The sequence below is a fragment of the Haliaeetus leucocephalus genome, unplaced genomic scaffold, assembly GCF_000737465.1.
Source record: "Haliaeetus leucocephalus isolate CR32 unplaced genomic scaffold, Haliaeetus_leucocephalus-4.0 Scaffold225, whole genome shotgun sequence".
Lineage (NCBI taxonomy): Eukaryota > Metazoa > Chordata > Aves > Accipitriformes > Accipitridae > Haliaeetus > Haliaeetus leucocephalus.
This window is the reverse complement of record NW_010972661.1, coordinates 1-14289: the sequence shown is the minus strand read 5'-3', so window position 1 is coordinate 14289 and position 14289 is coordinate 1. Positions and strand designations below refer to the sequence as shown.

The following is a 14289-nucleotide window of genomic DNA, read 5'->3' as shown; positions in this document are numbered from 1 at the left end:
TGGGGGGGTGGGGGTGGGGGGGAGGATGTCAGTTTTACATGTATCACATCACTAACTGTTTAAACTTCTGTTCTATTACTGGTATTCCTGTACAAGTTGACATTGAACTATTCTTATTTCTTGATTAGAGAATTTCATTCCTGCCAAGTTTTGCCAGTAGAATTAAATTTCCATGCTGCTTCCCATTTTCAATAAAGGCTGTTTTATCTTCAAAATGCCTTCTTCAGCACGAAATACTAGTGTGTGCACAGTTTAAACTCTGACTATATTAAAGTGTTCAGTTGTACATCAGGAAAGAGATATGTCTTTGCCTTTCTGGTTTTTTTTTTTAACCACAACATAAAATTGCAGTTAAGGCAGCAGTGAGAAGTAGGTTTTTTTGTTGCCCAAGGGAAAATATAAACTGCTATGTACACTAATGTATGCTATGCCCCAGAAATTTTAAACCCAAAGAAGTAACAACATGTTTCTCTACTAAAACATAGTAGATAAAGATCTGGTCAGCTATAATACACAGAATGCTTCCTCAATGCTTCCTACTTTGCAAGTCCCTGAATTCTAACAGTTCCCTTTTTCTATCCTGCGCATTGCTCATTCTCTCAAATCAGACAACCTGCCCTGAAACCAAGACTATAACAACATCCCTGTGAATTTACACATTGTTTTAAACTGGTACAGAAACAGGAGAAGTATTTTTAATGAGATTGCATTCTTCCAGTTATCAGAAAAGCAGGGGGGAGAGGGGGGGAAGCTGAGATATATTCTTGTTTATTCCTCATATAGGACAGTGTCCAATTCAAAGTTAACAATCGCATGATTTTGTTTATCTCTTTCAGGAGTGGTTAGGAGGGCTGTATCAGGCCTACACTAATATCTATCAGGGCCTCCTAATCACTGTTCCATAAAGTACAACTAGCTGCATATTACATTTGGTTTGGTTTTTTTAACTTGCTTCCACTACTAGGCTGGCTCCTTTATATGGTCCACAATACTGAGAGCTTGTACAAGTAGAGACTATTAACACCATATGATATCAGAGGCAAAGAGAGACCATGTTTAGCCACAATAATATAATTCAGCTCATTATCACGACTTGCAAGGTTCTGAGATAACCCAACTATTTCTCATGGTGTTTCTTAAAATATGAAGGGAAATCTATATCATCCAAGTCATGCAGAGTACGTTGCCTACATTTTAAATCTAGTGACAAACAAACAGAAGTGCACAGATTGAAAGTGTTCCTACAAGCCAGACTATAAACGATGGATTGACTGATCGACATCTGAACAACTGGATTACTAATAGTGTTTACTCACATATAAAGAACAGTTGGCAAAGTATAGAATTACTTTCCTGGTTACAAAATAAGAGTTAAAATATCACATTTGTGCCTTCTAGTATTCTTCACAAAAAGGGAAGTGGTATATAAAAAATGTATACAAAAAGCTGGAGTATACATCTCTCAAACAAAAAAATACTCAATCTTTAGTTCTTATTTACATAGATATATGAAAAACAAGAAGGAATGACATCAGCAAGAAACTGAAATTTGACATGATGTTTCTCCAACCTCAGTCACATAAGGAAGTTACTAGATTGCTCAGCTTTTTTTTTTTTCTTAACTTCACACCTGCTAAGCCTTAGTATCTGCGAAATTGGTGGGAGACAAAAAAAATTTATTCCTCAAGCTCCATATGAGAGTTACAGAAGCTGCTGCTCTGCTTTCAATCACCTGAAATGCTATTATAACAAACAGCTCTCAATTTGTTGTTCTCCAAATTTAATATCCAAGACTTCAATATTCCTTAGAAAAAGCCACAGAAGTATTTTAGAGAAAAATGAAACCTTGTATCCAGCTGTTCAGTTGCAATTCCATATGCTGCTTTGAAAAGTTCATTTAAACTAACTGTTCTACAAGCAGCAGAACTAACAAAGCTTTTCTAGGGATCACTTCTTTTATTCACCAGCCAGTCAATATATCCTCACCAATGTACCCACATTTTTGCTGGCAGCCCTGGTATTCTAAAGCAGCCCAGACTTGCACACAGCTGGGCAGAGAGCAGAGACCACACTAACAGGTCTGCTGGCCAAGTCAAAACATATACAGCAGCAGTATGCTCCATCCTTGTCGCAGGTGGTGCTTACCTGTATGTCCCTTCTGTTCAGCCAGTGATGTTGATAAGCCTGTAAGTAGTAGAGCATTTCACTGGAAATCAAGTTGTAGCTCAGAAGGGATTTTGGTGGCCGGAACAAAATGTTTTTATGGAAATGAGAACCAACAGACAAACTCACAAATTTTGTTTCCCCAAATAGTCAGGCTGGAAATGGCAATTTAGAAAGGTACATATATCATTCTCTGAACAAAACTGTTCAGAAACTACACTAATATCTGCATGTGAAACTATGTTCTTCAGGTTTTATAAACCAAAATGTTCCTCAGCCATAGCACTGTAAATTCTATTGCCTTAAGGTTTGCAGAGAAAGAAAGTACTAGAATACAAAGTGACACAAATGACCAAGCAAACAGACCATGGTTAAAAAAACATGCCAAGTACAAGCAACACAGAAAAAAATACAGCTTCCTGTCCTAAAACTCAGTAGCTGTGCAGAGCTGACAAAGGAAAAGGAAACAACAATTTGCCATTTTTATTATTCTGTTCTTTTTATGGAGCTGCTTCTCAGAGGTCTTTTTTTTTATGCTACTTTCACACTTTGCATTTTAAAAAATCTTTCATTCAACATTTGAAAAACAGAGGTAATTGATACAAAAAAGTTATTTTAATATTTTCCTTTTAAATTATTAAAACCTAATTACAAAGTCAAAATGTCTTTTCTTTGCTAAACTGTGCAAGACTAACATAAAAAAACAAATAAGTGTAATTAGAATGGTCCAAAATTCAAAATGCTGTACTATAAAGCAAGGTCTTAATCTAGAAATATGCTAATGTTTAGATAAAATATTGTATTAAGAACCGAAATACAGATTTGCAGACAAGCAAAGTAAGTCAAATACCTTTAGCCTCCAATTATCTCCTACTTCTGTTTTGATCCTGTTCAGCCAATTTTCATGAAAGTAAGCTGGATCTCTGAAACACAAAAAACATAGAGTGTTCATTAAAAACAAGTTATAGAAACTGTGAGGATACCTTAGTGATAAAGGCCCTATCTATCTCAGGCTAAGGTTATTTAAATGACTACCTCAGTACCCCACACATGGCCTGTATATAGTAGTTCAGAATCCTGTTACTACTGACTTTTCTAAGGCCTTACACCCTGTTGACAGCACAGCTTCATTTGTGTGCCATGGGTAGCTAATACTTTTGAGGAAGCTGCTGTACTTGGAATGCATTTTGCCAGTTTTTCCCTCTCTAAATTCTTCTTCCTCTAATTATCAACTGGTCCTAGAGCAATATTTGCTTGCATTACTTGAAAGTGTTACAAAAAATATTACTTTTCCACATATCATGTATCCCTACTGCTATACACTGCTTACAGCTATCCGAATTCTAAATGGGAAGCCTGGGACTGAACAATACATACGTTGTCTTTATACAGTGAGAAGAGTTTAAAAGTATCACTGAAGTTAAGTATTTACTACTGAGAACACACTGCACTATTATTTCATCTACCAAAAACTACCGGTTTTTGCAAATCTCTTTTCGTGGTAACCCTAGACAAAGCTTTTTGTGAATACCTTTCCTTAAAGTTTTTCTATCTTCTGCACTTTTGACAAGGCAATCAAGTTAAAGAACAGAACACCTACTGCTTGTAGAGTATACTTCTATTTCTATAAATTCCTTCAGTCTCTTTTGTGTTTGCAGTCCAGAAAGTCAGCCATATCCTGGGGCTGCATCAAAAGAAGTGTGACCAGCAGGTCAGGGGAAGTGATTCTGCTCCTCAACTCTGCTACCATGAGACCCCACCTGGAGTACCGCATCCGGCTGTGGGGCCCCCAACATAAGAAGGACATGGATCTACTGCAGCGGGTCTAGAGGAGGGCCACAAAAATGATCAGAAGGCTGGAGCACCTCTCCTATGAAGACAGGCTGAGAGAGTTGGGGTTTTTCAGCCTGGAGAAGAGAAGGCTCCAGGGAGACCTTATAGCGGCCTTCCAGTTCTTAAAGGGGGCCTGCAGGAAAGATGGGGAGGGACTTTTTACAAGGGCATGTAATGATAGGACAAGGAGTAATGTAATGATAGGACAAGGAGTAATGTAATGATAGGACAAGGAGTAATGTAATGATAGGACAAGGAGTAATCTTTCTTTAAACTGAAAGAGGGTAGATTTAGATTAGATGTACAGAAGAAGTTCTTGACTATGAGGGTAGTGAAACACTGGAACAGGTTGCCCAGAGAGGTGGTAGATGCCCCATCCCTGGAAGTGTTCAAGGCCAGGCTGGATGGGGATTTGAGTGGAAGATGTCCCTGACCATGGCAGGGGGGCTGGAACTAGATGATCTTTAAGGTCTCTTCTAACCCAAACCATTCTATGATTGTCTTCCTTTTTCTCACAAACCCATTCCATAAGTTGCTTCTTCAAGACAACTCCCAAGACTCTCTTGCCCCAAGTTCCAAGATCATCTAAAAGGCTAACATTTTCTACTGTTCACTTAAGTAAAATTTTCCTTATATCATACAGAATTATGAAAAGGCTATTATCAGAACTAAGGAAAGAGAATGCACTACAAATAACTACTTTTAAAGAAGTAGATCAACATAATATAAGGAAAGGCTCATATTTCATCCAACATATAAAGTTAATATAGTCAGGGGAAAAAAAACAACAAAACCAAATAACTTTTTTTTTTTTTGTAGGCATAAGGCTCTTAAGAGTTAGTGTGGTAGGCCAGAGTTAGTTTCATGTGAGGTATTCCAATTTCTGGACTTACACTGCTGCATTTCCCATCAAGTACTACTAGATTTACTGCTGTATCCTCTACAGATAGAAGGGGTCTGGACTGAGCTCTTTTTTAAGGGCAAGATGCCATGAAATCTTTTGGCAAAAGCTCAAGGAAACTATGAATGTGTCTGGAAATTCCAATGACATCTGTATCATATGTGCTGTAAACCAGCAACTACATCAGTACAGGGCACAGACTGTGTAGCCACGCTTTGTACCTGATGCACAGTATCTCCCGTACTGTATCTTTCCCACAATGTCTTCACAACACATCAAGGTCCGCAAACAGCCTGTGATACAATACACGGCAATGGAGAGAGATCACAAGCAGCAATGTTTCTCTACTGACACATTCCAATTGCTATTTTTACACATTCTGTAGTGAAGATTATGGCATATTTCCTTTCCTCTGACATGGCATCCGCAAACATATAGCTGGAAGAACAGCTTTAATTACTAGTTAAGTTGATGACTCCAAATTACTCCCATTCAACAACAGTGCAGTTCTAGCACAGATGACAGAATCTTAAATTATGAAACAGAAAAAGCAATGTCTTATCCAGAGTTTCATCTGGTTTTGAAATAGATGTTTTCAAATAGCTTTCAAATGGCCTCTCTGCCCTCAGAAGACAGGTAAACGTAAGAACAAAATTGATTCAAATACATGCAAGATCTACTAGAGATGAAGGCTCACATTCAGTTTTTACATGAAACAAATGGTTCTCCTTGCAAAAAGTCTTAATTTGCATAACTTGCACTCAACCACAACAAAATCATCTGGACAGTACTGAAAAAAAATGAGAGTACAAGCCCCATGTAGCCCCACTTGATTCCATTTGAGGTGTGGAGTTCAAAAAAGCACACTAGTATCTTTCACATGGGTCTTCTGGGAATTGCCAACAGCCAAATGAGCCTTGCTTACAATAGACTCACAACTGCGAAGTGTTTACGCAGCTGAGTGAGAAAGCAGGTATGCCTAATTACCTGTGCTTCACCAGCAACAAAGACCAATGGGACTTTCTTAAGTAAGGACTGTATCTTGCCATTTTAAGGATCACTAACATCTTCAGCTGCTTCAAGGCTGCAGTGCCACGAATATACCAATTCCTGACTTAAAATTTTCATTGTAAATAATGACACTAAGAAGCAACATGGGTAAGCATAAACCACTGCCCACAAGCAGAATTATATTTGGACTGACTGGATGGCTAATATTGCATCCCTGATTTTCAACAATAAGGGCATCAGCTGAGGAAGAGTAACAAGATCTCAGGGTCAGCTCCAACTCATTCCACTCCAGAAGCCTGTACTTCAATAGCAACTAGGTGGCTTTTCTCAGCTACTACTGCAATAAAAATAACACATGCATCTGGCCTTCAGTGTCTTGATGGAAGTCTTGGGCTACCTACTCCTTTATATACGTCATCAGACATACATAAGGAAGACCCCTGAGAATTAAATCTAAACTCAGTGTGGTAGTCCTCTCCCACAGATCCCATTTGTTTTTTTCTTTTTAAGTATACAAACCTCATGGAAGTACCAAAGGGTCCAGCAGGTGATAAACAATCCGCTCTAAACCATCAACACGTAACAGTGGTCAGAACAGTACCATCAATTCTCTTTACAGCACCTTCATGCAGACTTTGCAATAATTAGTAGCATATTGCAGAAACACTCTGCCAGGAATACAACAAGCAGAAAAGCAACAGGTTGGGTATCAACACCAAGCAAATCTAGAACGACCATACTTTCTTCATCTCTAAATCACCTCAGAATCATTCTTAGGGTGCCGTCATAATTTCATTTCTGCCCTCGAAAGTCCAATTAAGGTTCAGAACGAATACTAACAGCAATGCTTTCTCTATCAAACTAACAGAAATCAAATCTGAAGTAAAAAAAATTTCCATCAGAATTTCTACAAATACTTTTTAAAAGGGCCTTCCAGACATTAGGTCATTCACAGTCCTTGCTGCAAACAAGTCCCCCTATGCCGAATCTTTGGGAATCACGACTCAATCACGTTCAGAGTTCTTTAACTCCCTTAGTCCATGTCATTAAGATGCTGTCATTTCTTACAGTGGTTGAAAAAGCATCACCTAAACAAATACGAAAACATGTGGTCAAGAACTGAGCAGCTGTGATTACAAAACCTACCAGCTCATTTTGAAAAAGCACTGCACTAAACAAGGGCTGCAGAAAACTGACTGGAGCATCATCATTACCATGAGATGACTTGTTTGAACCAAGCATTTTGAGTTCAGTAAGTTCCTGAGCCTAGATCCAAACTTGGACAACCTCTTGCACTAGATAACTTTCCAGGTTTGTAAAAGTATTTGTGTATCAGTTGACTGCTGCCTAGTATCTGAATAATACTGCAGATAACTGGGACTTTTCTTCAGAGCACAAAATACTTATGCTGTTAATGCTGTATCACTTCATGTGATGTTGTTTTCAGAAATGCTCATTTATACCTTCTCCATCTTATTTTGTATGCAAATTTTCCTTTATTTAAGCGATCATCTCTCCACATCATCGATGCCAAGAGACAGAAATATTCTTCTGAAGAAAACCAGCCCACAGAGCATGTAGTATAACTCATGATTATTACTCATTTTAACAGTGGTACAATAAGCTGCTTTAAGAAATGACTGTTTATAAACGTTTCTCTCCCACAGCGATATACAAAAGCATGGCTTTTGTGTTCTGCATATGTCAAAACATACACAGCATGCTGCAATGTATAATATAACAAATGAATAATTCATTAAGTGGGGCACATTGCACAGATGACAAATGAAAATGTATACCATCTCTTACATTTACCAAGGCCAGTATGATGGACAAAGAAAGAATTAAAACAGGAAGGACACTGGGTACTAAACAGTCTCCAGAGTAGGATAAAAGGAAAATTTAAAACTGCAGTATAAAATGGGGAATTATGCTGTTCTAGGGATACCAAAGGACAGTGAAAACATAGGTAACATCAGTGAAGCCTAGAAAAAAACAAGAAAAAGAGGATGCAATTCAGAAGCAAGCTATGGCACTTCTATCTGCTCTAAACAGCGTAAGCTACATGATTTTAGGTAGACAGTCTACTTATAGACAGTTCAAACATTTTATTTTGCTTCCATTCTTTACTCCTGGAGTATAGCACTCTGTCAAATAATCATCAACATTGATTGTGTGCAGGCATCTTATCTTACTGTATTTCATACCAATTCTAGTCAGAAGGACCAGTAACCTTCACATCTGAACACAAATAAACAGTGAATCTTACAGAATAATACAAAAAAGGTAAGCTAAAGCATAGGCTGAATTTCTTCCTCTGAGATAATACAGTTAGCATGGGAGAATTCCATTCAATGGTACTTTAACCTGAAATTCGAAGACAAAGGTTTTATGATAAAAAGAAACGAAGTGTTGTTCAGGGATTTACCGACATGTTTGTTAACAACTGAATCTGTAAGCAAAATGCTTATGCTTGGTTACATAGCACACGTTTCTGCCATTTTGTATCACACTACATCAGTGAAAAGCTTTTGAAGGTGTCAGTAATTCCCTCTGTATGCTTTTCTTCTCACAGCCCCTTCCAGCAAGTTTATTACAGAAAATTCTGCTACATGAGTTGTAACTTCTGATGAACGGCCCTTACTTACAAATGGGCTGCTACCTTGAGTGCAAAAAATATTGAGAACAATGTACAAAAAATTGAGAACTATAGAAGGAGCTGCTGGCCCCTTCTGAACACCTGACACAAAGCACAACTGGTTTTTGTCAGCTGATGAGTAAGGATTATTCTTCCTTTTTTCTTTTACTAACAACAATCCTACTGTTCTGGTGTGCAAACTTTCTGTATATCTAAAGCAACTAATTCCCTGAACTAGGGTTCTCTTTGAAATGGTTCCTCTTCATAAACTACAGTCTTAATTCCGTCTTGTTTCCATTACCTCCTTCCCTCATAAGTACCAATGGACTCCTTCTATGAATGTCGAGGTTAAAAAAATAGAAAGAATAGAGAGTTCAGACTTACTTTAAAGTTTTCAAGAAGAAATGCTATCCTTACTCTTCTGTGGAAATACATCCAGATCACTGGATCACCCCAACATCTTTCATTTTTCACCAATGCTCTGCCTCACTTAGAGTTCTTCACTGACTGCATTTTCTTCATTCACAGAAAACTCTTTTTTTAAATCTCACTGGATATATTAATCTGCTCTTTCAGCTATTTCTTTAAACATTAATTAACTGTAGTAAAAGTCCTCATCCACCCAAAAGTCATCAGAATTCTCCCCTCCCACCTTTACGTAATTAGCCTATTAGTACTATTAGCCTCAAAGAACACACATTGACAAGGAATCCTAAGCAGGAGGCAGCTATAGTGAAAGACACCCAAATTTAAAGGCACATGCATTACAGAAATAGTAGTTTAGCCTTCTCAATGGAATAAGAGTAAGAGCATTTAAGCTTTGTGTCTCCAGTCAAGACAATAAATTTGTCCTTTGAAGATTAACTTTTTGAGAGGTTTTCATGCCAAATCAACAACTGTTCAAGTTTTCATTGTAAACAACATCTGTTTGCAGTGACCTGGTGCTTTCAGGTTGTGCTTGCTCTCTGCTATTTAATGTGACTGCATGACTTTTCAGAATAACCTTAAGCACCCAGCTGTCTTGCTCTTACACATTTCTATACCTGCAAAAATTTTCTTCTTCATGGTATCTTTCTTGGCACAGAGAGGGAGCCAGTGCTGCTAATACAAAAAGAAGGGTACACTGGAAAAGCATGCTCTAGACTTGCTTCACATTGTTAAACATTCCCTGATTCCTGACTAAGTATTCTTCCTGTGCTATCTGTTTGAAGGAACAAAAGGAGCATTTCACTACAAGTGTCAAATTTGGTTTTGTTTTCAAGAAAGAATACTCAAAATGGCTTTGTCAACATGCTCCTGATCAGTTTTCTAGTCAGCTATACAAATGCTGATGATCCCTGTATTTGGCCTATGTTCCCATCTCTAGTATCCAGGGAAACAGACAATGTTTGGCTATTCTGCAACCCTTGGTATCCACTTCAAAAATCAATTGGAGCCATCTTCTGTTACTACAAAAAAAAGGATCAATAATATTTTCCCTCAAAAATTGTTCATATGTTACCATTCCTGTTTTACAATCCAAGATCAGCTTGCTGCTGCACTTCAAAGCTTATCTCAATAGGAATGCGTTCAAGATTTAGTAATACTATTGCTAAATCTCTGCATGTGAATCAATGTATTCATTGTACAGGTATGCAAAATGGTAAATCTAAAGCACAGCTATAAGTAAGACATCCAAATACTAATTTTGTCAGGTTCAAAGTACTACCTAGCGCATAGAGAAAGAACTTTAAATTGCTTAGCTGATCTTCACATATAACTGGGTAAACTAAAGAATTCCCGCATTCAGTATCAGCATGGCAATTGTTACAGGAAATATTTTAAAATCATGCTACAGAAATGTAGTATTTGTGTTGTACATCTCTTTTTAAGACATCAGTTCATCAGCTGAAAACAGTATCTCAGAACAGCTTTCCTTTCTTAATACCAAGGCAGGGAGAAAGACAGTATTTCAAGTGATGGTAGTACCAGGCTAAAATAGTCATTAAGGTTATTGAGGGGCCTTTGACAATGAAGTTTCATTTTGGTTTGTATTAAGGTATATTATGTCTTAGATACAAATTCTGATTAGTCTTTGAACTAGTCAATGAAGAATATATACAGTTATCAACTGCTGGCCCATCATTAAGTCAAGTGGAACCTGTAGCCTACAGAAGAACTACAGAAGTTCAAGACATAAATACCCATATTAAATATGTCACTATTACATTTTTTCTAAATGCTCTGAAAACAGATTAACAGATGATTACACTGAAATCCTGACTTACTATAAAGTTTACTGAACACACCATTTATATGGTCACCATGTTTTTATACTCCAGGGGGCAAAAAAGGACAGTATCTTTCCAATCCTAAAAAAAATAGGAACAGTATCCAATTTATATTGTATTTACCTTCAGACTTGTAAACTTGATGTTCAGACTTCAGAAAACTTGCTCTTACAAGTGAGCTGATTTAAATGCTGGATTGGAAAATCCATTTCTATTGTAGGGGGTGTTGTGTCATCTTTTGTGTACCAGCAAAATACATTAAAAAGTAGAAAGACTGCTTCAATTACTCTGAAGCAAGAGGACTGCTGACGTTACTTGAAATTAGTTTTGTTTGATGCAAAAATATGTAAAGATGGGATAATTCTTTTAAGTGATGCCTCATCTTCCTCGAAGAAGGAGAAATTAAGTGCAGAAAGAAACTTTGCAGCATTTACATTTTCTTTGAAGTTTCATGTAAGAAAGACTGTTCGCTACTTCAAGCCTTTAGGATTCTATGCTCCAGATCTTACCTTTTCACATGCTAAAAAGTGTTCCCTTGAAATATTTGACTACATTGAGACCTCCTCCTTCCCCCTTTTTTCTTCCTGTGAATGGGCAGCTCCTTCTTTCACTAGGAGGAAGGCTCCTGCTCCACCTGAGGATTTGCAACTACAGAACAGATTCAGTGCCCTCACAGCAGTTAAGGGGCTAGGAGCTCTGTCAAATGAATCATTTGTGTTCAGTAAACCTGAGCCATGCAGCAGCACAAGAGGGAAGTGGCAAGCGTTAGCAAGGGATGGAGGGCCCTCATCTTCTGACTGACTCGTCACCTAAGAAGGGCTGCTGCTTACTAGAGGTTTGAATTCGTGGCATTGTTAAAAAACTGCCAAAGCTTGTCCAGCCCTCAGACTATTACTCCTTCTGCTCTTCCACCTGGGCATCAGCTATACAGCTAGGGAGACCTGAAAAGTACCAAGTGATTATGTGGCTCGGGAAGCTATATAGGTCAAGGCCCAAGTAGTCTTCTCCCCAATCATGCCAGTTCGCAGGAAGGGCTTGAGGAGCAGACAGATCCTGCAGATCAACAACCAGCTGTGAAGTGGTGTTGGCAGCAGGGTTTTGGTTTCTATGAGCATAGAACCCTCTTTGAGAATCAAGGACTGCTTGGAAGAGATGGGATCCACCTGACTATGGTGGGCAGAAGCATCTTCACCAACAGGCTGGCCACCCTGGTAAGAACAGTTTTAAACAAGGAACAATAGAGAAGGGAAAATACAACCAAACATCAAATGACAAAGTAGCAGACTCTGTTGGCAAGCAAAGGATGTGGGACAACGTGAACAAGAGATATCACCTCATAGTTAACAAAAGAGGGCTGGAGTGCAGTCACCCCAAGCATATGCACATAAATAAGGAAAGGCCTACAGAAAAACACTACAGGGAAAGCTGTCATTCTTGGGAATCAGCAAGACTGGCTGCACATATGAAGTGCCTCTCCCCTAATGCACACACAGCATGGAGAACAAACAGGAGGAAACACAGCTCTGTGTGTAGTTACAAGGCCACAGTCTCACTGGGATGATGAAGACATGGTAGGATGGCTCACGTGACAAAGTTGCTGCCATGAATGAATACAGGCTCTTTAGGAGAACAAGCTGGGAAGGCAGTAACAGAATATACTGGGTTTGTGTGGTGGGGTTTTGGTCATGGAGGAGGGGCTGCAGGGGTGGCTCCTGTGAGAAGCTGCTAGAAGCTCCCCCGGCTCCAAGTCAGACCCACCTCTGGCCAAGGCTGAGCCCATCAGCAACAGTGGTAGCACCTCTGCGATAACATATTTAAGGGGAAAACCTGCAGTAGAGAGGAGTGGGATGTGAGAGAAACACAAACGTAGACACCAAGGTCAGTGAAGAAGGAGGGGGAGGAGGTGTGCCAGAGGAGGCGATTCCCCTGCAGCCCATGGAGGACCCCACACTGGAGCAGGTCGATGACCCCAAAGATGGCCATGACTCCATGGGAAAGCCCACGCTGGAGCAGCCTCTGCCTGAAGGACTGCAGCCTGTGGAAGGGACCCACGCTGGAGCAGTTTGTGAAGAAATGCAGCCCCTGGGAAGGACTCAAGTCAGAGAAATTCATGGAGGACCGTCTCCCATGGGAGGGATCCCATGCTGGAGCAGGGGAACAGTAAGGAGTCCTTCCCCTGAAGAGGAAGGAGCAGCAGGGACAATGTGTGACAAACTGACCACAACTCCCATTCCCCATCCCCCTGCACTGCTGAGGTGTGGAGGAGGTAGAGAAAATCGAGAGTGGAGTTGAGCTGGGAAGGAGGGAGGGGTAGGGGGAAGGTGTTTTAAGAGTTGGTTTTACTTCTTGTTATCCTGCTCTGATTTGATTGGTAACAAAAATTGATTTTGTTTTTTCCCCCCAAGTCAAGTCTGGTTTTCACCCATGACCGTAACTGGTGAGTGATTCCTTCCCTGTCCTTGTGTTGACCCACAAGCCTTGCATCATATTTTCTCCTCCCCATCTTACTGAGAGGGAGGAGTGAGGAAGCAGCCTCGTGGTGCTTTGTTGCTGGCTGGGCTTAAACCATGAGAGAGGGAGGTGCCCTTTATGTGAAAAAGCACCAGGAATGCACAAGCTGTCTTGGGATGGATGATAAGCCAGCTGAGAGATTATGGATCAGGATGACCAGGCAAACCAACATAGGTGGCATCGTTATAGGTGCCCACTACAGACTGCCTGATCAGGATATCATCACAGACAAACTGATGAAACATGGCCTGGGTAAGTGGACAGTGAGGTGGGTTGAAAAATGGCTGAACTGCCAGGCTCAAAGGGTTACGAGTAGCAGCATGAAGTCCAGCTGGAGGCCAGTCCACTAGCAGTATACCCAAGGGGTCAATACTATTAAACATCTTTAAGAGTGACCTAGATGACGGAACAGAGCATAAGTTTTCAGATAATACAAAACTGGAAGGAGTGTTTGACACCTGATAGTTGTGCTGCCATTTGAAAGGACCTCGACAGGCTGGAGAACTGGTCTGACAGGAACCTTATGCATTTCAGCAAAGGTAAGTGCAAACCCCATCCACCGATATATTCTGGGGGTCAACTGCTCAGAAAGCAGCTTTGCAGAGAAGAAGCTTGGTAGAAACTAACCTGAACACATTCCAGCAATGTGTCCTTGTAGCCAAGAAGGCCAACCACATCCTGGGCTGCATAGGGAAGAGTATTGCCAGGAGGTCAAGGGAGGTACTACTCAGCTCTGGTGAGACCGCATCTGAAGTGCTGTCCTGGGCTCCCCAGTATAAGAGAGACCTGGACATACAAGGGAGCTCAGCAAAGGGCAATTAAGATGATTAACAGACTGGAGCATCTGCCATATGAGGTGAGACTGAGAAAGCTGTGTCTGTTTAGGCTCAAGAAGAGAAGGCTCAGTGGGATCTTGTCAATCCTGTGTATAAATACCTGATGGCTCCTTCTTTATACCCTCA

General features: G+C 39.9%; 1 protein-coding gene across 1 annotated transcript in view; it reads right to left on the bottom strand.

The window, feature by feature from the left end:
• The window catches only part of HOOK3 (hook microtubule-tethering protein 3), a 76004-nt gene extending 72067 nt beyond the window's left edge, over nucleotides 1-3937 (bottom strand). The window contains exons 1-3 of the mRNA XM_010567063.1: nucleotides 3924-3937; nucleotides 3014-3086; nucleotides 2146-2184 (exon numbers count right to left, since the gene is read on the bottom strand). Coding sequence (XP_010565365.1) covers nucleotides 2146-2184; nucleotides 3014-3086; nucleotides 3924-3937 — 126 coding nt within the window. The remainder of the gene's footprint in view (nucleotides 1-2145; nucleotides 2185-3013; nucleotides 3087-3923) is intronic.
• Between the last annotated feature and the right edge of the window lie 10352 nt (nucleotides 3938-14289).